Source organism: Protopterus annectens, chromosome 14.part0 (assembly GCF_019279795.1).
Source record: "Protopterus annectens isolate FY-2018-M chromosome 14.part0, PAN1.0, whole genome shotgun sequence".
Classification (NCBI taxonomy): Eukaryota; Metazoa; Chordata; order Ceratodontiformes; family Protopteridae; genus Protopterus; species Protopterus annectens.
Window position 1 is genome coordinate 20,098,430 of NC_056748.1, and position 24,989 is coordinate 20,123,418.

The 24,989-nt window shown below is 40.2% G+C and overlaps 1 protein-coding gene across 1 annotated transcript in view; it reads right to left on the minus strand.

The window, feature by feature from the left end:
* CWH43 (cell wall biogenesis 43 C-terminal homolog) overlaps positions 1–24,529 on the minus strand; it is a 676,650-nt gene extending 652,121 nt beyond the window's left edge. The window contains exon 1 of the mRNA XM_044056345.1: positions 24,343–24,529. Coding sequence (XP_043912280.1) covers positions 24,343–24,505 — 163 coding nt within the window. The 5' untranslated portion in view covers positions 24,506–24,529. The remainder of the gene's footprint in view (positions 1–24,342) is intronic.
* Between the last annotated feature and the right edge of the window lie 460 nt (positions 24,530–24,989).

The window sequence follows — 24,989 nt, forward strand, 5'->3', positions numbered from 1 at the left end:
TCTAACTCTTTTCTGCACTTTACCAGCTCACATCCCTATCACCAAAAGAGATCAGTAGTGAAGGGACATCTGGTAAGGGCAGCAGGGATGGTTTCACAAGATGATGAATTTAAAAAGGAGTGGGATTTTCTAAGTTCAGTGTTTAAAAATAGGGTTTACCTGCTTAATTTGATTAACGAGTTGATAACTGAAGTGAGTAATAAAATGGCTTTAGGCCATTTTACTCCTATTTTGGCAGTTGGAGTGAATGGTGTGAATGTGGACCAGGGTATTAATTCTATAGTGTTATGTGGGGTGGATGACATGGTCATGCAATTTACACTAGACTTGGTTACAGCATATAATTTTGATTATTAGTATATCAGGTGGGTGTTTCATATTCTAATGAGTGAGAAACGTATAAGGGATAATCTACCTTCTAAACCTTGAATAATTTATCGTAAGGGTTTGAGTTTAAGGATATCTTTGAACATATGAATTTTAAGTTAAGTAAGAGTTGTTGTTGTTGTGTCTTTCGGCTTTTCCCCGTCAGGGGTCGCCATAGCGGAACTCCGGTCTGCTAATGCTTGGCAGTAGATTTTTACATGCCGAGTTGCCGGCCCTGATGCACAACCTTCAATGAAGGTACGCCCATTCACGCATGTCTCCACATAGAAGACGCTCTAGCTTAGAATTGAACAGGACAACGTCTTACTGTGAGGCAACAACGCTACTGCAGCACCACCACCGTTGCTTTTTAAGTTAAGTTAAGTAAGAGTAATATGCATAAATCAATGTCCAGATGTGGCCATTGCCCTTATTGCATTAAAATACAGACTGGTAATTCGTTTATGGTTAGGGGAAGGAAATTTAATATTAATAATAAGTATAATTGTGATTCTAAGAACATTATTTATTTGGCCACATGTAAGTTTTGCAAATGTTTCTATGTGGGTAAAATGGAGAGAAGACTCTGTGATCATATATCTGAACACGAATACACCATTAGGAAGGTTGGAATACCCTGAACAGTCTTTTTACTATATGGCCATTGATGACATTAAGATTAACCTTAGGGGTGGGCCAATGCATCTCTATTTGGAGAAGAACTAGTCTGGCAGTTAAGGCTGGACACTTGTTCATGGCCAGGCTTAAATGATATTACCTCCATCTATTGTCTATTGAGACTAAAAGCTTTGGAATGATTTTTAACATTACATTGATCATAATATTTTTTTTTTATATTTTGACAATATTATGATTGAGTGGTCTTGCAACTTTTATGCAGATTTTCGCTAGTATCTAGTTTATAATTCTTTGTTTTTATATAATGTGTACCTTTATATACATGTGCACATTTTTTGTTGCAGAGAAAGTGGTTTATTTAATGTTTTTTGATAATTAGTTCTTTTATTTTTATTTAGTATTATTTGAAACTTTAAATAAAATTTTAAATGTATTTTTAAAATAATTTTTATAATTGTCATTCACAAGCTGTCATTGGTAATCCTATTTTGTAGTTTTCACACAAAAGGTAGTATATATCTTTAAATGTTTAATTGAATGTAATGATGGAAGGAAATTATCCTTTAAAGTGGGGGTATTTAAGTCTAGTTAAGCTGTGAATTTTATCTGATGAAGTCCATTCAAGGTATTACGGACGAAAGCGCTCATCTGGTTTGAATAAACGTGGTTGTGTGTTTCATCTCCTTTTGTTGTTTTTTTAGTTTAGTGTTTTTTTTTGTTCTTCTTTTATATACATAGATACTTTATTTGTGACTGTCCCGCAATGTTGTTTTAAATATTTTCTGTGATTTTGAACTCTGATGTCACTGTATATATATATATACTGAGTATGTTCTTGTTATTTTATTATTTATTATTAAATATATTTAAACCTTTCATTGTGGCTGATCTGTGTAGAGATATTTAAGTTTTGAGAGTACTTTCATATTTATTTGGTGAGACTGTGTGGGCCACTTCTAATAGCCTTGCTCTTGGTCAAACTACCATTTGTATTAATATTAATATTAATATTAATATTAATATTAATATTAATATTAATATTGCACATTAATATTGGGACCCTTTGTTAACAGCCTTAAAGTAGCTGATAAGGAGTTGGCTAGTGGCAGTGAGAAATATCTTATAGTCTCGGCAAAAGGGGGCATAGCTGGGAAACCTGTGCCAGCCTTTCCCAGGTGTGTGTGTGTATGTGTGTGTGTGTGTGTGTGTGTGTGTGTGTGTGTGTGTGTGTGTGTGTGTGTGTGTAAATCAGACCTCAAAAAGTGTGTGTCAACTACTTGGGCAGGGACACAAAGCACTAGTTGGACAGAGAGGGTGTTGGAGGTTTTGGCTTGGCTCATCAGCTGAGATCTCAACTCTACAGCTGTGCCACTGTGGAGTCTTATGGGGATCTGGAGAAAGAGGTAGAAACCACCTCCAGACTGACTGTGGCCTCTGTATACTCTTAAGGGAAATTGTACTCGATAGAGAGAGCTGCATCTGGAAATACTGTGTGTGTGTGTGTGTGTGTGTGTGTGTGTGTGTGTGTGTGTGTGTGTGTGTGTGTGTGTGTGTGTGTGTACCTGTCATCCTCCCAATGTACGTCCCCCACTGGTGCCAGTGGTGGTGATTGAAACACCTTGATTACTGGTCCAGTGGAGGGTTGTCACAGCTATGACCAGAACAGCCAGGTCTTCAAGGTGACCTGGGGAGTATCAAACAGGGAGAAGCACTCTCTAATCTCTAAAGAAAAACAATTGCTTTCAGCCACAAAATAAAGTAATGAAAAAAATGTAATCTTTTGGCTTTTCCCAGTTAGGGGTCGCCACAGCGGAACTCCGGTCTGCTAATGATTGGCAGTAGATTTTTACGTGCTGAGTTGCCTGCCCTGACGCACAACCTTCAACGAAGGTACGTCCATTCACGCATGTCTCCACACAGAAGACGCTCTAGCTGAGAATCGAACAGGACAACGTCTTACTGTGAGGCGGCAATGCTACCGCAGCACCACCACTGCGGATATACATTATTAAATCAATAATAACATCACAAAGATGAGAAGGTCTAGCTGGTACGAAGCTCAACCCTTTATTAAGGAGCTTTCCTTGCCCATTAGTTAGAACCCTATTGGAAAGGTTCACAATTAACAATGCAGATACTTATTCAGCGGCCCTTCAAGAACGTCTCCTTCCTCCGTGGACATCGTCCATCTTTTCTAGTTTTGACTGTGGGACCGCCCCCTTCTCTGTGATTGGTTCATAATTTTAGGTCTAGCTCCATTACATAGTTGATTATCAACTGATATCTGCTGAGTTGTATTAACAGGTGTTGAATCAACTTCCACAGTTAAAGGCAATGGTGGCTGCTCAGCATTAGATGAAACATTAGTGTTAAGGGGAACTGCACCTTTTTCAATAGTCTTTTCCCTACAGGGCCATAAAAATATATGACCATTAGTAAAATCATTGAAATTGCATTCAAGTTTTCTCTTTTTTTGTGCCTGTAAGCGATCATCATTGGTAGCTACATTAATACAAACATTGTCGAGCTCTGCCATATATTGAGGTCCAATCACTTTTTCACATAGTACTCTTTTTATAGTCTCTATTTTACTGGCCAACTCATCCTCACAGGGCAGAAAAAAAATCTATAAGCAATCTCATATAATTAAAGCTTAGATCCATATTCAGAGACTGCCATTTCTTTAACAGTTCTAAAAATGTATTGCCATATGTAGGCATACATAAGACTCTGAGGTCCCTCGGAATGATCTTATAATGGAGACCGGCCTCTAGATCTAATCATTGCCATTGCAGTCTCATAAGCTTATATAGAGTATTCTCAAACTCTTTCAAAACAGTCATAAAATCTGCCCAATCATTAGGTTCTTGAATAGTTTCTTTAACTCTCAATAAACACCAGAATTCAATCACCAGAAATGTAAAATCAAGCTGCAGGACAGGTATCCATTATTCAAGAAAAACATTATATTAATAACTAAACTTTCCTGATCTAACTAAAGAATACTGTCCCTGATATACTCTAAGATATAATATCAAGGTCAAGGCAAGCTTACAGTTTTCTTGGTGAGTTCTCTTTTCTTGGTGTCTACTGACTGCTCAGTACTTGACAAACTGCAGTCTCGACTGTCTAATTTCAAAATATAACAGTCAGCTGTCTAAAAATACATTTTTCTGTCAATCAACTGTTTAAATAATCTCTTAGCAACCAGGAACATTCTAATGACATCACTCACTGTACAGCTGATTCTCCACAGTTTGTACTTTAGAATGTCCCTCTCAAACATGCACAGTTAGAAATGTATCAAAGCAGTGACAGATTCTTTAAACATCCTGTTTAAACAGGAAAATACTCAACATTTCAAAACTTATTTACATTTTCACAATTAGGCATGGTGGCATACAATACAAGTTAATATAAGAATATGCACATATCTCCTCCCAGGCATGTTAATACAGGTGACAGTATTTTTAGTTTCTTCCCACTTAGTATAATGTAACATAAGCAAATGGAGTTCTTCTCCCCATGCCTCTGCTGAAATTTGTATTACCCAGTCAGAATTCCCTGGTTAACAAAGACAAATAAATAAATAATTAAATAAGTGTCAGCCCTTAATATTTGGGCCAGCCATAGCAAATCTATTTTGTGTCTAGTAAAATGTAATAAATGAAAGAGCATGTTTCCATAAATGTGTTCTGAAATGATAGTCTGTAGAAGCATTTGTGATACATTTGCATGAAATACTGGGAGTTTTGTGGCATTAAAGATAAATAAATAGAAGTCAAGAGCTGATATAGGCATTGTAACCACATAGTTTCATAAAAGTTACAACTTGATCCAAATATTAGTGAAAACTGCACAAATCACTTATCAGTCTGAAGAAATTCAAAAGCAAAATACAGACATGAAAATCTGTGAGATTTGAGTGAAATGCCCATAATTTTTCTCTTTTTAAAGTCTATTATAGACAAATCCAGGCCAAGAAAGACAACTCCACTAGCTGTGGACATGCATGTTTCAGCCTTCTTATGACCTCATCAGCACAGCATAAGTGGACTGCTTGGCTAACCTTTGGAAACACAGGATTGCAGTTATTTTGCAGACACCCTAATGGTCATGGACATCAGCTGGGTATGACAACCCTGTGTTTCCAAAGGTTAGCCAACCAGTCCACTTATGTTGTGCTGATGAGGCTATAAGAAGGCTGAAACATACATGTCCACAGCTAATGGGGTTTGTCTTTATTGGCCTGAAGTTGTCCATAATAGACTTTAAAAAGAAAAACTTTGTGGGAATTCAGAACTGCCATATAGCTGAAATACCTGATGTCCTTAAGGGATCATTTGCATATATCCCATGTTACCTCTAATACAAGAGATTTTAAGGAATTACACAGTGGGAAATCTAGCTTGGCTAGTTTCTTCTTGCAGTTTTTACTGATTGGTTTGTCTGTGTGACCTTGTTACCCATGTAACATGGAATGCTTTGTCTGCTTTTACAGCATTAAAGCCGTAAAAGCAAAAATTCATAGCGTTCCACAGAAACAGTCAAGTTGTTTGTAATGATAAATATTTATATGCTCTGTTTAATAAAAAGAGTGATTTATTTCTTTACTGCATTATCAAAAAACACAATGTGCTAACTGTGAGATGAAATGCCACTTTTGCAGTATGCAAAGCAAGTTTAAATCACAAATATATGAAACAGCATCTTGTTGCAGAGTTACAGTAATTTCCAAAATGTGATTGGAAAGTACAGTTGTGTATACTTACCATAAATGTTGATGTTTGAGTATATTCACTGTTGCAGTCATTACATTTGGGTAATCTGCTGACAGGTTGCCCTCAGTCGGCCTGATTAACAAAGTTTTGGGTTCTGCGTTGGTTGCTGTTCCTTCTTCCATGATGTCAGGTCATCAGAAGTATAAAACATGCAGCCGATGTCATACATCAGTTTTTCTTGCCCCAGATGTCATGTCAGGTGCCCCCCAAATGGGGAGCAAATTATATATATATATATATATATATATATATATATATATATATATATATAAAATTAAAGACACAAAAAATATACCTCCAAACTAAAGCAAATAGACCAAAAAGGCTTTCAAGCATAGTAAAAGAAAGTAGAGTTATAGTAAGAGAAAAACAGGGGCCTGGAAGGAGGGTAACCAGGACTGCAACAGTGAATACACTCGAAAATCTACATTTATGGTAAGTGTACACAACTGTACTATGTTCTTCGTGTTTCACTATTGCAGTCATTACATTTGGGTAGATTCCCAAAGCTATGGTTGGGAGGATGGATTTATACAGCATTAGGACCAGCTATAAGGCCCTGCAGGACAGCAGTGGCAAAGCCAGCTCTGGATTTAGAGAAGAAAGGTAAATGGTAATGTTTGGTTAACGTATGAACTGAGCTCCAGGTAGCAGCTTTAGAATGTCTCTGTTAGGAACACCTCTGAGAAAGGCTGTAGAAGTAGATGCAGTCCTGGTGGAATGAGATCTGATCCCCTGGGGGATAGTTTTACCATGGTGCGTATAGCAGAAATTAATACAATGGTTTATCCATTTGGAAATAGTCTGCTTTAAAATAGCCTTTCCCTCTGCCCCTGCAGCAAATGCCACCAGTAGTTGTTCAGATTTTCTTAGAGATTTTGTCCTGTTTCAGTAAAACCTAAGTTGTCTGTGTACATCACATGAGTGCAGAATCCGCTCCCCCTTGTTCTGTGAATTGGGAAAGAAAGTTGGAAAATGAATGGTCTGATTAAGAGCCACACTGGATACCACCTTGGGCATGAATGATGGATTGGTCCTGAGAGACACCATGTCCGCACGAAAAATAATTAAAGGCTCCACTGCCATAAGAGCTTGTAATTCAGAAATCCTTCTAGCTGAAGTGACTGCTAAAAGGAAAACTGTTTTTCAGGAGACAAATTTTAAGTCTGCAGTAGCAGCTGGCTTGAAAGGAGGGAGAGTGAGTTTTTCCAATACAAAATTGAGGTCCCAGGCAGGGGTTGGAGCTCTCCTGGGTGGTCTTAAGTTTTTGGCCCCTCTGAGATACTGCTTTAGCAGAGGATGAGAGAAGAGGGGAGGTTCTGTGTTGTAATGAGCTGAAATGGCTGAAGCATGGATTTTTATGGAAGAAAAGGACAGGCCCTTGTGAAGCATCTCAGTTAAGTATTGTAAAATCTGAGTAATATTGGGCACTGCTGTGCTTATTCCTTGTGACTGGTTCCAGGCACATAATCTTTTCCATTTGTCAGCATAAGATTTTCTAGTACTAGGCCTCCTCGCCTCCAAAATGACATCCATCACAGATTTGCTGAGGGATGCTAAGGGTGAATTTAGGTGATTAGCCACACTGCAAGATTCAAAGTTTGGAGCTGAGTGTGCAGAATTTGGTTGTTCTGCTGAGACAGTAAGTAAGGTGTCTGAGGCAGGTGCCATGGTGGAAGGTGTGACACATTGCACAGGAGTGGGTACCAGTGTTGGCGAGGCCAGTCTGGAGCAATCAGAATCATTTTTGGTTTGTCCTGTTTGACTTTTAGTAGAACTTTAGAGAGCAGAGGCAGAGGGGGAAAGCATAGACTAATAGGTTTTTCCAGCTGAATGATAGAGCATCCACTTTCCAGGCTTTTTTGTGATGAGTTCTTGTGCAGAATTTGTCCAACTGATAATTCTGGGGTGAGGCAAAAAGATATATGTCTGGACTCCCCCATTTGTGTGTCAACATGTTGAAAATCTGTGGTTCCACTTTCCATTTATGTGGGTCCATGAAATTTCTGCTTAGTTCGTCTGCCAGAGTATTCAGCTTTCCTGGCAGGAATTGAGCTGGTAGATGTGCTTGACAGGTCACGGCCATGTTCCACAATGCCATGACTAGTCTGCAAAGGGGGTAGGAGTGTGCACCCCCCCTGCGTATGTACCACATAACCGTGGTGTTGTCTGTCTTTATCATTAATTGTCCTGGATGAAGTTAGTCCTTGAAGGCTGTCAGTGCATTCTGTACAGCTAGCATTTCTTTCTGATTGATATGAAGGTGCATTTGATTTGGGCTCCATTTGCCCTGAATGCACTTCCCTGCCAAATGAGCCCCCCAAAGCATAGTCTGATACGTCTGTAGTTAGGGTTTGGGTGGCAGGGGGTGGAGTGAATGGCAATCCCTTGTTTTGGTGGCCCACCATAGGAACTCTAGTTGCAGGCAAGGTATGATAGGAATCATTGTTTCCAGACTGTGACAATGTTGACTCCATAAACTTTTTAAGTACCACTGAAGTTTTCTCATATGCAGTCTTGCATATGGAATTAGAAGAATGCAGGAGGCCATGAACCCCAAAGCATGCAGAATTTGTCTTGCAAATAGCAGGGTTTTTGTGGCCACCTGTTTGAAGTAAGTTACCAAAGGAATTTGCATTTCTGGCATAAGGTAAGCCATCTGGGCAGTCGTATTCAAGCTTGCACCCAGGAATGTAATTTTTTGAGAGGGTACCAGTTGTGATTTCTTTTTATTTATGGTGTACCCTACACAAATTAGAACTCTTTTTACAAACGCCAGATGCTTTAGAAGAATGTCCTTGTTTTCTGCCTGAATTAGACAATCATCCAGGTATGGATATATCTGAATATTTCTTTGTCTGCAAAATGCAATTACTGGAGCCAGGCACTTTGTGAAGACCCTGGGCACAGTAGATAAGCCAAAGGGCAGTGCAGTAGCCTGCTTTGAAGCAGAGGTATCTTCTGCAGGATTCCCTGATTGGGATATGCAGGTAAGCCTCTCTTAAGTCTAGAGTTACCAACCAGGCATCTTTGCCTAGCATAGGAAGTAACTGTTGAAGAGTCAGCATCTTGAATTTTGGAATGTCCAGAAATGTGTTTAGAGTAGATAAGTCCAGAACTGGACGCCATGATTTGTCTTTTCTGGGTACCAGGAAAAGTCTTGAATAGAAACCTTGTCCCTTTTCCTCTTCTGGAACTTGTTGAATAGCCCCCATGTTCATGAGGGACAGTACTTGTTTCTGGGCCTCTGCCCACTGATTTGGGGGCAGGTCTGGCCATACATTTGGGATTGGCAAGGTGTGGAAATGAAATCTGTATCCCTGGGATACTATATTTAAAACCCATTTGTCCTGGGTTAAAAGTTGCCAGTTTCTTGCATGAAGTGCCAGTTTTCCCCCCAAAGGGGTGTCTAAAAGGTAAGTGCTTGGTGAGTGTAGAGGGAGTCATTGAGACTGTTTACCACAGGGAGGTGCCTTGTTGTTCCCAGATTTGGAGGTGGAGGCACCCCATTGTTTTGTTCTGAAAGTCCCCTGTGACTGAAACCTGGAGCCTTTGGAATGTCTGGGTTTGACTTGAGTGGCTCTTGAAGGAACTGGAAAGGACCAGTTCTTAGTAGGCCAGTGCCTACTAAATCTTGGAGATTGCACTTGTAAGAAATCTTTCACAGTTTGCATAGATTTAGCTTTATCTTCCATCTTTTTTAAAACTTCTTCAGCCTTATTACCAAAGAGACGTTCCTGTTGTAAAGGAGCATCCAACAATTTTGCTTTAACACGATCAGGCAAAGTTTGCTCTTTGAGCCAAGCATGCCTTCTAAGCACAGACCCAGTTACAGCAGCTCTGCAAGAGGCCTCCAAAGAATCAAAACCACATTGCAAAGTATGTTTTCCAACTTGTTCAGCTGAATGCAATAAATCCTGTAAATCTTTATTTTCCACACAGTCAGAAATTAACATCATTTTCTGTTTAAGCAGTCCCATGATATGCTGTTGATATTTAAGCATATGGAATTGCTGTTGATATTAAAGCCCTGATTGTCATGGTTGCAGAAGTGTAAACCTTCTTACCCCATCTATCCAGCGCCCTGGAATCTCTATCAGAAGGGGTAGGATTTTTAGCAATAGAGGCCTTAATGCCCTTGGGACCCTGAGAAATGGTTTCAGGATCTGCAATAGAATTTTTGAAAAGGAATTTATGGGAGTCAGGAACCCTGTAGCATCTGTATGGCTTACAAGGAGCCGGAGGCAGGGAATCAGGAGCCATACTAGATTCTGAAAAAACATCATCAACAATGTCTAGAACAGGAGGCATAGCCAAAGGCATATGCTGAGGAAGAAGAAAAGCCCTAAGTCTCTTTTTAGATTCAGAGAAATCCTAACTTTCCCATTGGAAATGTTCCCTTAAGGTATGTAAAGTTTCCCCAAAAGAAAAATCCTCAGGGGGAGAAGCAGAAGGAATGGAATCTTCTACATCAGAGTCCTCATAAGTAAGTATAGACAAATCCTGTTCATTAGAAGAGTCAGAAGAAATAGAATCCTGTTCAGAAGATTCATAATCAATGTCTTGCCTAGGCCTCTTAGAAGGAGGGGGTTGGCTACCCATGATCAGAGTAATTAAATCTTCAGCCATTTTGATCATTTGTTTTTTAGGCATAGGGGCCTGCACATGTGGCCCAGGCATCAGTTTTTTAGACATAGATTTAGATTTTGGCCTTAGCTTTGAAGATGGTGTCGTTCTAATATACAAATCTGTAGGCCTGAAAAAACCCCTCAGAAGCCAGTGCCTGCACAGCGGCTCCGGACCCATCTAAGGTAGAGACATCCGCGGGTTATATAATTGAAGCATCTCGCGGCATACCGGACTCCAAATGGGTCTCAGCAGAGGCCTGCGAATCAGAAGTAGCGGGTATCAGGGGCTGCGAAAGCACCTCACTGAGTACTGGCGAACTGGCGACTGGCTTAGAAGAAGCATCATCGTCAGCTTTGGACCTCGACGTACTGTCTCTGTCTTTTTCTTTGCGTTTTTTAGGTATTCCGGTAGTCGGATTGCTAATCGATGAAATTTCTGGATAATTAAATCATGAGCCAAAATATTTAGTAGCAAAAATATACCGATGTTTAATAGTGCATTGATTAAATTTAGCACAAAACCGACAGCAAGGTACGTTGTGGTCAGGGTCTAGGCAAGGAATGCAGCGCAAATGAAAATCCTTATGAGGTATTTGCTTCCCACAAGTAATGCAATTATTAACTTTTATTGACATCGGTAAGGAGCAAGAAGAAGTTTCCCCAACAGGGTACTTAGCTTTTAGTTGAAGACTTCGGTTCTGAAACTCGAAAACGAAAATTTCAGGAGTCGGCCAACTGGCACTTGCGAACTGCTTCTGCTTCGGGCACCACATGGCAAGAAAGACTGATGTAATGATGTCGGCTGCATGTTTTATACCCCTGATGACCTGATGTCATGGAAGAAGGGACAGCAACCGACGCAGGATCCAAGACTTTGTTAATCAGGCCGACTGAGGGCAACCTGCCAGCAGATTACCCAAATGTAATGACTGCAACAGTGAAACACGAAGAACATTAGCCAGTGCATTATTTTCAGAATTGTCTGCTAATCAGATCAAATTAATGTAAGTACAATTCACCTAATAGTGTAGTGGTTAAATTCCTATGTGGGCAGCGCTGATTCAAAGTTTCACAGCTGCACATCCGATACAGATTTCAGAGCCACCTGTTACAATTAGTGAATTCCATGTGGAATATGCCAAGCCAAGCTTACAACCTAGGCATGGTCCATTTTTTCACATTGACAGAATTATCCTTTGAGTGCAGTCAATAGTTTGGGTTATGGAAGAGGTGATAAAACAATCCAGACTGGAAAGTTTAAAAACTTCTTTATCGGTTTGTATGCATACTTACCTGCAAATGAAACAGCGAGACCAGAACTGTTTCTTTACAATCATGTAATTGTTCTACACAAAGCAAAATGCTATCATCGTTGATTATCAGATCAGAATCCTGTTAAGAATGGCAAGCTACGCACATGATTAAACAGAAAAGAGTCCCAGAGCACTAAGAGACAGGTTACTTTAACAGAAGAAGACAGGAATCAAAGAAGTGCCTAGACCCACAGTGCCCAAGGGTGTGCTGAAGTCCCATGTACAAACTAATATTCGTCTAATGGTGACAAACTGATAGACATACAGACACAAACACAAAAACATACACAAAATGCATACATACGCGCAGACAAGCTCACAAAATAACAGTATTCCATATACTACACATAACACACAGTCCTACAAAACTACACTCATTATACACACAGATCAAACTTCTAAAGCCAGAAATAAAATTAACCAAAATTAGAATATAAGAAAATTAAACTAACAAAGAGTAAAATAAAATATGTACTACAACTACCCAGTCAGAAAAAAAATGGCATAACAGCAAACTGGACAGTAGCCCAAGTACTATTCAATAGACAAACCATACAATGGCCAATATTTATGGTAAATAGCACTGTAGAGCAAGTCACCCTACACTGATGTGTTAAGTTGTGCTACAGCACCATTTATCATGTCAAAGCCACCACCCACCCAAAAGGTCAACATCTCAGTGCTTGGGAATTTTTGTTATTGTGAATCAGTCTACTACACAGCTGGAACAATTACACAGTGGAGCACCTAGCACCTGCATCTCTAACACAGATAGTAGAACCATAGAAAATGACTGACTTCCCCATCCAAAGAGAGAGAGGCACATATGCATATGCACACATGCGCACACACACACACACACACACACACACACACACACACACACACACACACACACACACACACACACATACACACACACACACACACACACACACACACACACACACACACACACACACACACACACACACACTGTAGCAGATGTAGGTTTCTGTCATCCCATTAATCTAAATAGACATATCCATTTATTTATGTTTTTTCTGTAATTTTTAGTTTCTATTACTTTTTATCATTCCTTTCATTGGGATGCAGTAACTGACAGCATTCATAGTCAGTTTGTGATATAATCAAGATGAGCACAAGCTTTCTTACATACTTTGCAAGACTGTTCAAATTTAAAGACCCCACCCCTCCCCTCGCTGCCTATAACTACTACTATGTCCTTTACACAGTAAGATTCTGAGTGTGACATGCTAATACTGCAGCCCATAGTAGGGTCTATGATACTGAACTTCTTAACATGCTGGCCCATTAAAGAACTTGCATAGCATGTGATTTGTAAATGCCTGAATTATGCAACTGCTGGTCACAGCAGGATCTCTGTCAGATACTCATCATAATTAAATATTTGTCTATTATTTCTTCTTAAACAAATATTTTAACCCAGGAACTGAGACTTATTATATTCTCTTATTCTTCCTAGACATACCTTGCACCATTCATCATAACAAAAAGTAAGGAAACCAGTCTACTCACTGTTGCCATTCCCCTAACACTTGGTATGCACAGGCAATATAAGAATTGCTTGATGCACGCAGACAATGATATTTTATTTAACTCATCACTGATTATTTGTAATAGATACAAGTGCCAAGCCAAAGTTAAGGTTACACTCCCACAGTCAAACCCATCCTAGGAGCATCACTCACCTGCACCACAATACACATAGAAATTATCATTCACTGAGGCAATAAAAAATCTTTACAAGCCTCATCAGAGTAGTAGGTGCAATTCCCTGCATAAACTAAGCACTGCAACACCAGTTTGTGACAAAGTTTTGAGCCACCATGAAACAGTACATACAAGACCAATTACATCTAAGCAATCATCAAACACAAATAGAAATATACTGGTGATTAGTCACTTTATATTAGGCACAAAAATCCTACAATCACTAGTATGGACAAAAATGTGCATCATTACAGAGACCTGGTTCAAGTTCATTGAAAGCACTATCAGCGCAGATGTCAATGCCTGTCACATGTTCAGAACCACCACATTAGACAAAGGCACTAAAGGTGGTGGCATCTCCATAGTCTAAAAAAGCACTTAATCTCCAGACTTATTAGATAAGATAATGGTCCTGAACTCCTATATGTACAGCTTAGTATTTACAAACCCCCTTATTATATCACAGCTAACTATATGACCCCCTCTATGCCCCCCAGCCTGTACCTCCTATCTAACCAGTATGGGGTCCCTATGTAATGAGTCAAAATGCCATTGTTATAGGACACTCTACTTACTACCCCTCTGGTATCTGTGGACACTTATATATCCTCAGACATGTATGCCCAGAGATTTCTGAAATTCATCAGTACAGACATCCTAGACTAGTTAGTCTGCACCCCAACCAGGGGTGATAAAATCCTGGACTTGGTCCTTACACATATGGGGAGCAATTTCCTCCCTGGTCAAATCTGGCCACAGGTCAATAACATCACCATAAAATGGAATCCTAAAGCATCTTCCAAGACCAGGGACTCAGAGATTATGCAAAAGCTTATCTACTAAAACTGAGTGATGACCTGGCTAAATTCAAAAGCCCCTTCCACAGTGCCAAATTCAAAACCAAACCCCTCTGGTGGAACCCAAATTTAAACAGGCTATATAATAATAGAAAAAAAACCACTAATTGCATGCAAAAATAAATCTACCTCTCAAGATGACAAAAATGAGCTTGCTAAACTAAACAAGGAAATCAGGACATTGATCAAATCAGCCAGAGCCAGATATGCGGGAAAATAGCCACCCAGGGGAAGTATAATTATAAATCCTTCTTTAATTATTTTAGAAATCTCAGAAATAATGTCCAGTGCTGTGCAGTGCTAATAGTAAATGACATCTCATACTCCGACTCAGAAAATACTGCCAATCTATTAGCAGACAAATTTAACTAAAACTTCATCACCCCTCCCCTACAATATTCTCAGATCCCATACAAATACCTACATCCTCTCAAGCCTCCAAAGAACAAGTTCGCAAGGAGCTATCCAAGGGCGATGACACTACATCTACAGAGCCAGATAACATAGCAGGCTACATGCTTTTCAACCTGAAACATGACTTGTCTGATTCCCTGCTGAAGCTATTCAAAATAGCCTCAAAACAACCTTCATGCCAGATGACTAGAGGAGAGCAAAGGTTGTTCTCTTTACAATGGTAGGGTTTCAATGGACCCTGATAATTACAGCCTCATAAACCCGATGAGTCTCATCTGCAGGGCTATGGAAAGGATAATCATGGCATTAATAAATAAGAATATAGGTAAACTATGGGCTCTTGATCCAACCCAATTCATAATTGCTAAGGGCAAGTCCTGCCTAGTTAACCTGGTTGATTTCTATGAAAAATTTAGTGAAGTAATGGATGAGAGCAAAACAGTGCACACTGCATATCTAGATCTTGCAAAGGTATTTGACACCATCCAACACCCAGGTCTAATAAATAAGTTATCCTAGCTAAATAGACTGCATAGCCAAACTATCGTCCTCCTTCCCACCCCCCTTCCTCCAGCCCCAGCCCCTCCCACCACAACCTTCACCCTAATCAACTACCCCCTTCCAGACCCTTCTGTCTTTCTCCCATTTCCACAACCACTATGAAAAGACTTCTCCTCAAACTCAAACCGTGTCGCATGCACCTGACAACCTCCCACCTACCTTCCTCAAACAATCAGCAGATAGCATCGCCTATCCTATCTCAATTTTCATAAACAGATCCATTCAAGAATTATACGTCCCCCCCTATCTGGCAGGTTTATATTAGAACATCGAAGTTTCAAAACTTTGAATGTTCTAATATCGACCCCTATTCAGCGAAAGCTGAAAACATCGAACATACAGAACAGCGAATTTTTTCCTAGGGAAAAAATTCACTGTTCCAAAACACATACACACAACACAAGCACACCAAACAAACAGCAATCCACACATATACACCTAAAATCTTGCACCTAACCCTACACTAAACTATACACACACCACTAACTATCCACTTACCTTAACCCAAACCCTAACCCTAAGGTCCGTCACTATCGCACACTCACCTCACCCGCGCCCTAACCCTAACTCACCTACCCCACCCTAACCCTCACGTCCACACAATCACACTTACCTGACCCGCGCCCTAACCCTAATTCACCTAACCCGCCTTAACCCTCAAGTCTATACAATCGCACACATACCTAACCCGCGCCCTAACCCTAACTCACCTAACCCGCCCTAACCCTCACTTCCACACAATCGCACACATACCTAACCCGCACCCTAACCCTAACTAACCTAACCCGCACTCAATCACACACTTAACTGAACCTGACCTGTAGCTTTCCACCACAGCGCTGAAAATACCAAAGCAACAGAAACGGACAACCAAATTCTTTCCCTAGGAAAAAATTTGGTTTTCTGTTGCTTCGATATTTTCAGCTTTCGCTGAATAGGGGTCGATATTAGAACATTAGAAGTTTTGAAACTTCGATATTCTAAAATAGACCCTATCTGGCACCATGCTTACATCATCCCCCTCCACAAAGGTGGCAAAAACTCTGAAACCACCAACTTCAGGCCTATTGCTATCCTTTCCCCCCTTTCTAAAATTCTAGAGAAAACCATCCAAGCACAACTCATGATACACCTAACCCAAAACAACCTTCTATCCCCTACCTTAAATTCTGGGCCTAGTATGAATCTACCTGGGTGCTCTCCACCATCAAACTTACATACTCAGTCCACAACTCAGTCTACACCAAAATTCTATCATATCAACATCAGAAGCATCCGCAACAAAACAACTGGCCTTCGTGTATGGTTAAACACCCATACTCCAGACATCCTAGCCATGTCTAAAACTTGGCTGAAGCCTTGTATCAAAGATAAGGAAATCATCCCACCTGGTTACAACACAGATAGACTCAACAGGAAGAAAAAAAAGTAGTGGCATAGCTAAAATGTATTCTAACACCCTTGAACTCTCTCTCTACCCAAAAACTGTCCCCACATTTAATAATGCTGAGATACTCATCTCCCTTCTCAGATTAAATGACAGGAAAAGCCTCAGTATCATATCTCTACATATCCCACCTGCTGATAACACCAACACATTAGAAAGTTTCCTCTCCTCTTAGAAAGTTTTCTCTCCTAGACTATATCAAATCCATCCGTCCATCCTCAACCCCTTTTTCCCATTTTTGCACATGGGGTTGGGATGTCACTTCAGCAGTGACAATAATTTTGAGCCAAGCTTTTACACCACCGGGTAGCTAGCCTGCAGTGGTAATTCATTCATATACTCACTCGCACACACAATCTCACCTAAGGCCAATTTAGAGTGTCCAATCCACCTACTGCATGTCTTTGGAATGTGGGAGGAAACTGAAGTGGACTATATCAAATATTCAACATAAAACAATAATCCTGGGAGACTTAAACATAGATTGGTTCTCTCACGCCCCTGACTTTCCCTCACTGTCACTAAATGTATACGGTTACTCACAACAAATTCATACCCCTAACAGGCTCACCAAGTTAAACAAGAAAACATCACCACTAGACTGGCTTCTAACAAACAAACCTGTTAAAATTTATCTTCAGACAAAGTTACCAGATGCTGATAGACGCACAAGTCCTCAACCAAGAATATAATTTTAAAGAAGTACAAAATTTAATAAAGTTTAATAAAGAAATGTCTTAACTATTCTTACCTCTATAAACTAGACTATTTTCAAAACTAGGAAACACACTGGCTGACACAGCCTTTAAGAGTCTCTGCACAGAGCCTGTTCTTATGAACACTGACTTCCTTAAGGCCATCAGCAATTATAGAGACGTCCCTAAGGTTGGGCTGAGGGCAGTCATCACACAAAAGAGTGACCAGGAACAGCCAGTTTGCTACATAACTAGAAAATGAAATGAGGGATAAAATAATAAGGTTTTGTCCCTCGTGCACACCCTTTCTTATGTGTCTTAACCCTAACCCTACCCTTGCCTTTAACCCCAAACCTACAGATTAAGTTACTAAATCCTTTCCCTAACAGTACCAGTAAACAAGATACTCACACACATCAACAAACATGCACAGCATAAAATGTATCCTCTTCCCTAGTCCTTACTCTAACATTAACCCGCAAACTCTCGCACATACACACTCACCTGCATTGCTGAAACGTTCAGTGTATACAAACGTTTTGGTATTAACATCTTCTCCCACTAAGACAAGCAAACACACACATCGCTTCAATAAAAACCACATTTAATTTTGCTCCTTCTGTTTAATCTTGCACTTGATGATGAGTGCTTATGACACCAGAAATATCTGTCAGTAATTCAGTAATGTGTGAATGTGACAGAGTGTACAGTAAACACACACACACACACACACACACACATATATATATATATATATATATATATATATATATATATATATATATATATATATATATATATATATATATACACACACACACACACACACATACACATACATATATATATATATATATATATATATACACACACACACACACACACACACACAAACACACACACGCGCGTATGTGTGTGTGTGTGTGTGTGTGTGTGTGTGTGTGTGTGTGTGTGTGTGTGTGTGTGTGTGTGTGTACGTCTACATGGACGGTGATCCTCTTAAGTTTATCTACATCCTGAGTATGTCATCATCAGAACTTTAAAAATTTCCCTAAACCTGCCATATTTATTCTACCCAGTAAAAACTAAAAGCTCATACCCAAAACATATAAATACTGACACATATAAAATCCCAAAATACTTAGCCAATCAGAAATCCAAATTTAAAAAAAAAAGAAAAAGATAAACTAAATTACAGACCACGTTTCCATTCTTTCAATAAAATACTTCACAAATTGCGTATTATCATCTTCTTTCGGCTGTTGCTGTTAGGGGTCGCCACAGCGGATCATCTGTTTCCATTTCTTCCTGTCCTCTGCATCATGCTCTTTCACACCAACCGCCTGCATGTCCTCTTCTCACCAAATCCATAAACCTTATCTTAGGCCTTCCTCTTTTCCTCTTACCTGGCAGCTCCATCCTTAGCATCCTTTTCACAATATACCCAGCATCCCTCCTCAGCACATGTCCAAACCAACGCAATCTTGCCTCTCTTGCTTTGTCTCCAAACTGTCCAACCTGAGCTGACCCTCTAATATACTGATTCCTAATCCTGTCCATCCTAGTCACACCCAGTGCAAATCTTAACATCTTTAACTCTACCACATCCAGCTCTGACTCCTGCCTTTTTGTCAATGCCACCGTCTCCAACCCATATAACATAGCTGGTCTCACTACCCTCTTGTAGACCTTCCCTTTCACTCTTACTGATACCCGTCTGTCACAAATCACTCCTGACACTCTTCTCCACCCATTCCACCCTGCCTGTACTCTCTTCTTCACCTCTCTTCCACACTCACACCATTACTCTGAACTGTTGATCCCAAGTACTTAAACTCGTCCACCTTTACCAACTCTACTCCCTGCCTCCTGGCATCCTCACCATTCCTCTACCCTCCCTCTCATTTACACACATATATTCTGTTTTAGCCCTGCTGACCTTCATTCCTCTCCTCTCTAAAGCATATCTCCACCTGTCCAGGGTCTCCACAACCTGGTCCCTACTCTCACTACATAATACAATGTCATCTGCAAACATCATAGTCCATGGGGCCTCCTGTCTGATCTCATCTGTCAACCTTTCCATTACCACTGCAAATAAGAAAGGGCTCAGAGCTGATCCTTGATGTAATCCCACTTCCACCTTAAACATATCTGTCTCTCCCACCGCAGTCCTCACCAATGTCACACTACCCTTGTACATATCCTGCACCACTCTTACATACTTCTCTGCCATTCCCGACTTCCTCATACAATACCACAACTCCTCTCTAGGCATCCTGTCATATGCTTTCTCTAAGTCCACAAAGACACAATGCAACTCCTTCTGACCTTCTATTTATTTCTCCAACAACACTCTCAGAGCAAACATTGCATCTGTAGTGCTCTTTCCTGGCATGAAACTATACTGCTGATCACTAATCATCACCTCCCTTCTTAACCTAACTTCCACTACTCTTTCCCATAACTTCAAGCTGTGACTGATCATTTTAATCCCTCTGTAGTTACTGCAGCTCTGCCCATCACCCTTATTCTTAAAGATAGGTACCAAAACACTTTTTCTCCACTCCTCAGGCATCCTCTGACTTTCCAAAATTTCATTAAACAATCTGGTTAAAAATTCCACTGCCATTTCTCCTAAGCACCTCCATGCTTCCACCGGTATGTCATCTGGGTCGACAGCCTTTCCATTCTTCATCCTCTTCATAGCTGTCCTTATTTCCTCTTTGCTAATCTGTTTCACTTCTTGATTCACTATCCCCTCATCATCCAACCTTCTCTCTCTCTCATTCTCTTCATTCATCAGCCCTTCAAAGTACTCTTTCCATCTACTCAACACACCTCCTCGATTGTGAGTATGTTTCCCTCACTATCCTTTATTACCCTTACCTGCTGCACATCTTTCCCAGCTCTGTCCCTCTGTCTAGCCAATCGGTACAGGTCCTTTTCTCCCTCTTTAGTGTCCAATCTCTCATACAACTCTCCATATGCCTTATCCTTAGCCTTCGCCACCTCACTCTTTGCCATGCACCTCATCTCCTTATACTCCTGTCTACTTTCTTCATCTCTTTGACAATCCCACTTCTTCGCCAGCCTCTTCCTCTGTATACTCTCCTGTACTTCCTCATTCCATCACCAGGTCTCCTTGTCCTCCTTCCTCTGTCCAGATGTCACACCAAGCACCTTTCTAGCAGTCTCCCTTACTAGTTCTGCTGTAGTTACCCAGCTATTCGGTAACTCTCCACTGCCTCCCAGTGCCTGTCTTAACGCGTCCCTAAACTCCACTTCAAAATCACCCTTTTTTAACTTCCACCATTTAATCCTTGGCACTGCTTTCACATTCCTCCTCCTCTTCTTGATCATCAATGTCATCCTACAGACCACCATTCTATGCTGTTAACTACACTTTCCCCTGCCACCACTTTACAGTCTCCAATCTCCTTCAGACTGACCCTCCTTCATAGGATATAATCCACCTGTGTGCATCTTTCTCCACTCTTGTATGTCACCCTATGCTCCTCCCTCTTCTTAAAATACATATTCACCACAGCCATGTCCATCCTTTTCGCAAAATCCACAATCATCTGACCTTCTGCATTCCTCTCCTTAACACCATACCTACCCATCACTTCCTCATCCCCTCTATTCACTTCACCAACATGCCCATTGAAGTCCACTCCAATCACTAGTCTCTCACCCTTGGGTACACTCACCACCACTTCATCCAACTTACTCCAAAAAATTTCTTTCTCATCCATTGCACACCCAACTTGTGGAGCATATCCACTAACAACATTCATCATTACACCATCAATTTCAAGCTTCATAAACATCACTCTATCATACACTCTTTTCACCTCCAAAACACTCTTGGCATACTGTTCCTTTAGGATAACCCCTACCCCATTTCTCCTGCCATCCACACCATGACAGAACAATTTGAACCCACCTCCTATACACCTGGCCTTACTTCCCTTCCATCTGGTCTCTTGCACGCACAATATATCAACCTTCCTTCCCTCCATCATATCAGCTGGCTCTCTCCCTATACCAGTCATACTGCCCACATTCAAAGTTCCTACCCTCACTACTACACTCCTAACCTTCCTCCTCTCTTCCTGCCTTCAGGCATGCCTTCCCCCTCCACTTCACAAATTGCGTATACATACACAAAATGGGGAAATTCAGAATGGTTAGTTGCACAGCACTAATAGTATTGGGCTGTGTGCTCCAGTAGGGCTACTGAGCTAACAGGTAATACAAAGATGTGCAACAACCACATAGAGCCAAAGCGCATTAGCAACTCATTTGCATGTCTCTGAATCAGACACCTAGTGCAGACAGAGAGAGAGAGATGAAATAACTGTGCTAGTATTCTCCCTTTTGATCCATGAAAAGCAGTTGCACAGGCACCTACAGACATACACACACATTTAAACACACATATTTAAATAGCCTCACATGCCTTACCTGCTGTGGTACTAACTGCCCTGCTACTTTTATAGACAGCAATGGGTGAATGCTGAAAAACAGCCTGTTCAGTTCAATCGCTCTGCTCTTAAATAATGAGAAAGAGCTCGCCTCTGAATCTCTCTCTATCATGCTATTACTATCCTATAATAAGGCCTTAGAACTCAGCACATCACAAAATTATATTAGGTATTCCCCAGACTGTGAATTTGCATGTGGCACCATCCAGTAGCCCACTGTAATATTACTATCCTTAGACTTCATAGAGCTGCAGTGCTACAGCAGTCTTGCAGTCTTTGATTTGTTAAGCATAACACACTGAGTAACCCTGCTTTAAACAGGGTGACTGCGCAGCATGCACATATATATATATATATATATATATATATATATATATATATATATGCATGTATATACAGATATATGTATGTATGTATATATATATATATATATATATATATATATATATATATATATATATATATTTATAACAATATTATGGCAAAGACCTTAGCTTTGCCAGTATGTCTAGTCATAAAGAAATATATCACACTTTCTAATGGCTATCTTAGATCCTGACAAAAGGCTCGGTGGGAAGAGGAATGGGTCGATATGTCCAAACTATGCTAGTCCAAATATCAGTGATTTTTCAAAATGTCACATTTTAATTAGTGCAAATTTACAAGTTTTGCAACAAAGGCACATCTTTCCTTCTAACTTTCAGTGTTATAATGTGCTTCATTTATACACATATATAATAAAATGTGTGTATGCATTTCTGTACAAATGTGTGTTCTTACTCCCAAAAGTTGTGTGATCTGTAATTTCAGTTAGTATGTTTAGAGATGCAGGTGTGTGATGGTGTGGGATTGTTTGATCCCCTGCAAAAGTGCATTTTTAGGGCTGGATTTTATTACCAACTGCTTAATTTTCATGTACTCATTGCCTATTGCTTGAGTAATGCTGTGAATTACTTATAAAGCATGCCTCCCACACCTCACAAAATAGCAGCAAGCCTTCCCCCCTTCAGGTCCATAAATATACTGCCTTTGAAATCACATAAACTTGAAGAAAGTACATTTACAGAACAGTCTGCCTATTTGAGCATCTCACACTAAAATACACAGACAAGCATTCAGCTGAGATTAGATGAGCCATGAGCAAATAAGATAAGTCAAAAGCAATCTTTTTCCTAATTCTGTTAAAGTTGATCGCATGTGCTGTCAACTAGCAGTTTTGATAATTCCCAGTTTAATGTTTGGTTTGTCAGTGAGAAGTTCAACTACAGATCCATACCTGTGTACAGCCCTAACCTCAGCTTTCCAGACTGTATAGTCGCGTCATTTACATGATGCACCGATATGTAAACTGTAGGGTGCATAATTAAACGTTATCATTGCCATGCATTCTTATAAAGGGTACCTTGCTCCCAAGTATATTATGCTGCACCCATTTTGAGGATGTATAGTACTCCTCTGCCTTGTGCCATCAGTATACTGCACCATCCCTCTCACACAGCTGTCTGAACATAGGGTACACAGTCCTGATCCGTTCGACACTGAGTGTTAATACTGGTCTCCTCTCCCAAATGCATAGTTTGATGTCACTTTAGAGTACACACTGCTGTAGATTGTAACATTGTTGCACAACTCCTTCCTTCCAAGTGCCTGATGTGCTAACATATAGTGTGTACAGTTCCACCTTGCTATATACCCTAAAACAATCCATGACTCCCCTAGAAGTGGTGCACATTACTGCTATAAAACTCACAGTGCTGCCCTGCCAAATGACCCAACAGGCATGCTGCACCTTCTCGCCCAGATCGACATTCTTTAACACTGCATTGCTCCCACTACTGATATGAATGATGACAACAGTACCTTAAGTTGTGCCATTCATTTTGATTTGTTCAGACAAAGCACTAGTTGTATGGCAGCATTTCTGAATCATGGATTTGTCATTGGCACAGACAAAACACAGTCCATGTTACAGGTGGCACATAGTGTGGGCAGCACTTCTAAATCCAGCGAACCACATCACACTTCATCTGTAATTCATAAGATTTTAATACAAAAAGTACAACAGATGCAATACAACGATACAGCTGGGCCATACAACAAAAAGGACACTTTAAGCATATCGGCAGGCATTATCTCAAAATGTTTATGATCGCAGATAATAATCAAGAACTCATCAGTATAAATTAGAACAAACATAGAATGCAAAACAGATATAATAATCTACAGAGTTTACAAGGACAGGAAATGGGCAAACATGAAGAGTCACCTGCAGAGAAATGGAAGAACAGACATCTTCCTGCAGAGCAACAAAAAAAAAATAGCTTGTATGTTAAAAAATGACCTACCTCATTTAAGAAGAAATAGAATATTTTTAGTTAAAAATCTTTATTCAGAATGAATATTAGTAAGCAACTTACCTAAGCATACCAGCCTGAGGAAAACAAGAGCAGCCTTACTGTTAGCAAGCTTCCATAGAGGACCAATTGTTAATATTATTGGTGAGAGAAAAGCCACAGCAGTTATTTCATATCCAGTAAGTCCCAAGGTCTGCAAAGGAAAGTACCAGATCATAGGTCCCATTCCATGGTACAGTGACCAGGAAATATAACCTGTGGGAAAAAAAAAAACATCTGTAATGTTCAATAGTCCAAGCAGAATTCTGCTTTATACAGAACCAACAATTGCTAGGGAAAGACTGATGGCCTTTCTAACTTCCTAGGCAACCACTAATTGCCTAATGGGTGAAGATCATCAGGTCAAGTGTCTGTCTGTATGTGTGTGTGTGTGTGTGTGTGTGTGTGTTTGTGTGTGTGTGTGTGTGTGTGTGTGTGTGTGTGTGTGTGTGTGTGTGTGTGTAGATAAATATATGGGTCCCCTTCACATGGTCGACACTTCAAAATGCCGAATTTCATATGTCTGTCCGAGACCATATTATTGACATTTGAAATGCTGACAATGTGGAACCAGCATCTCCATACAGTGCAATCTCGGAGTTGGTATATTTAAGTTACGGGGGGTGGAGCCCCCCTTGGGGTGCAGGGGGGCTTGCCCCCCTACTAGCAGT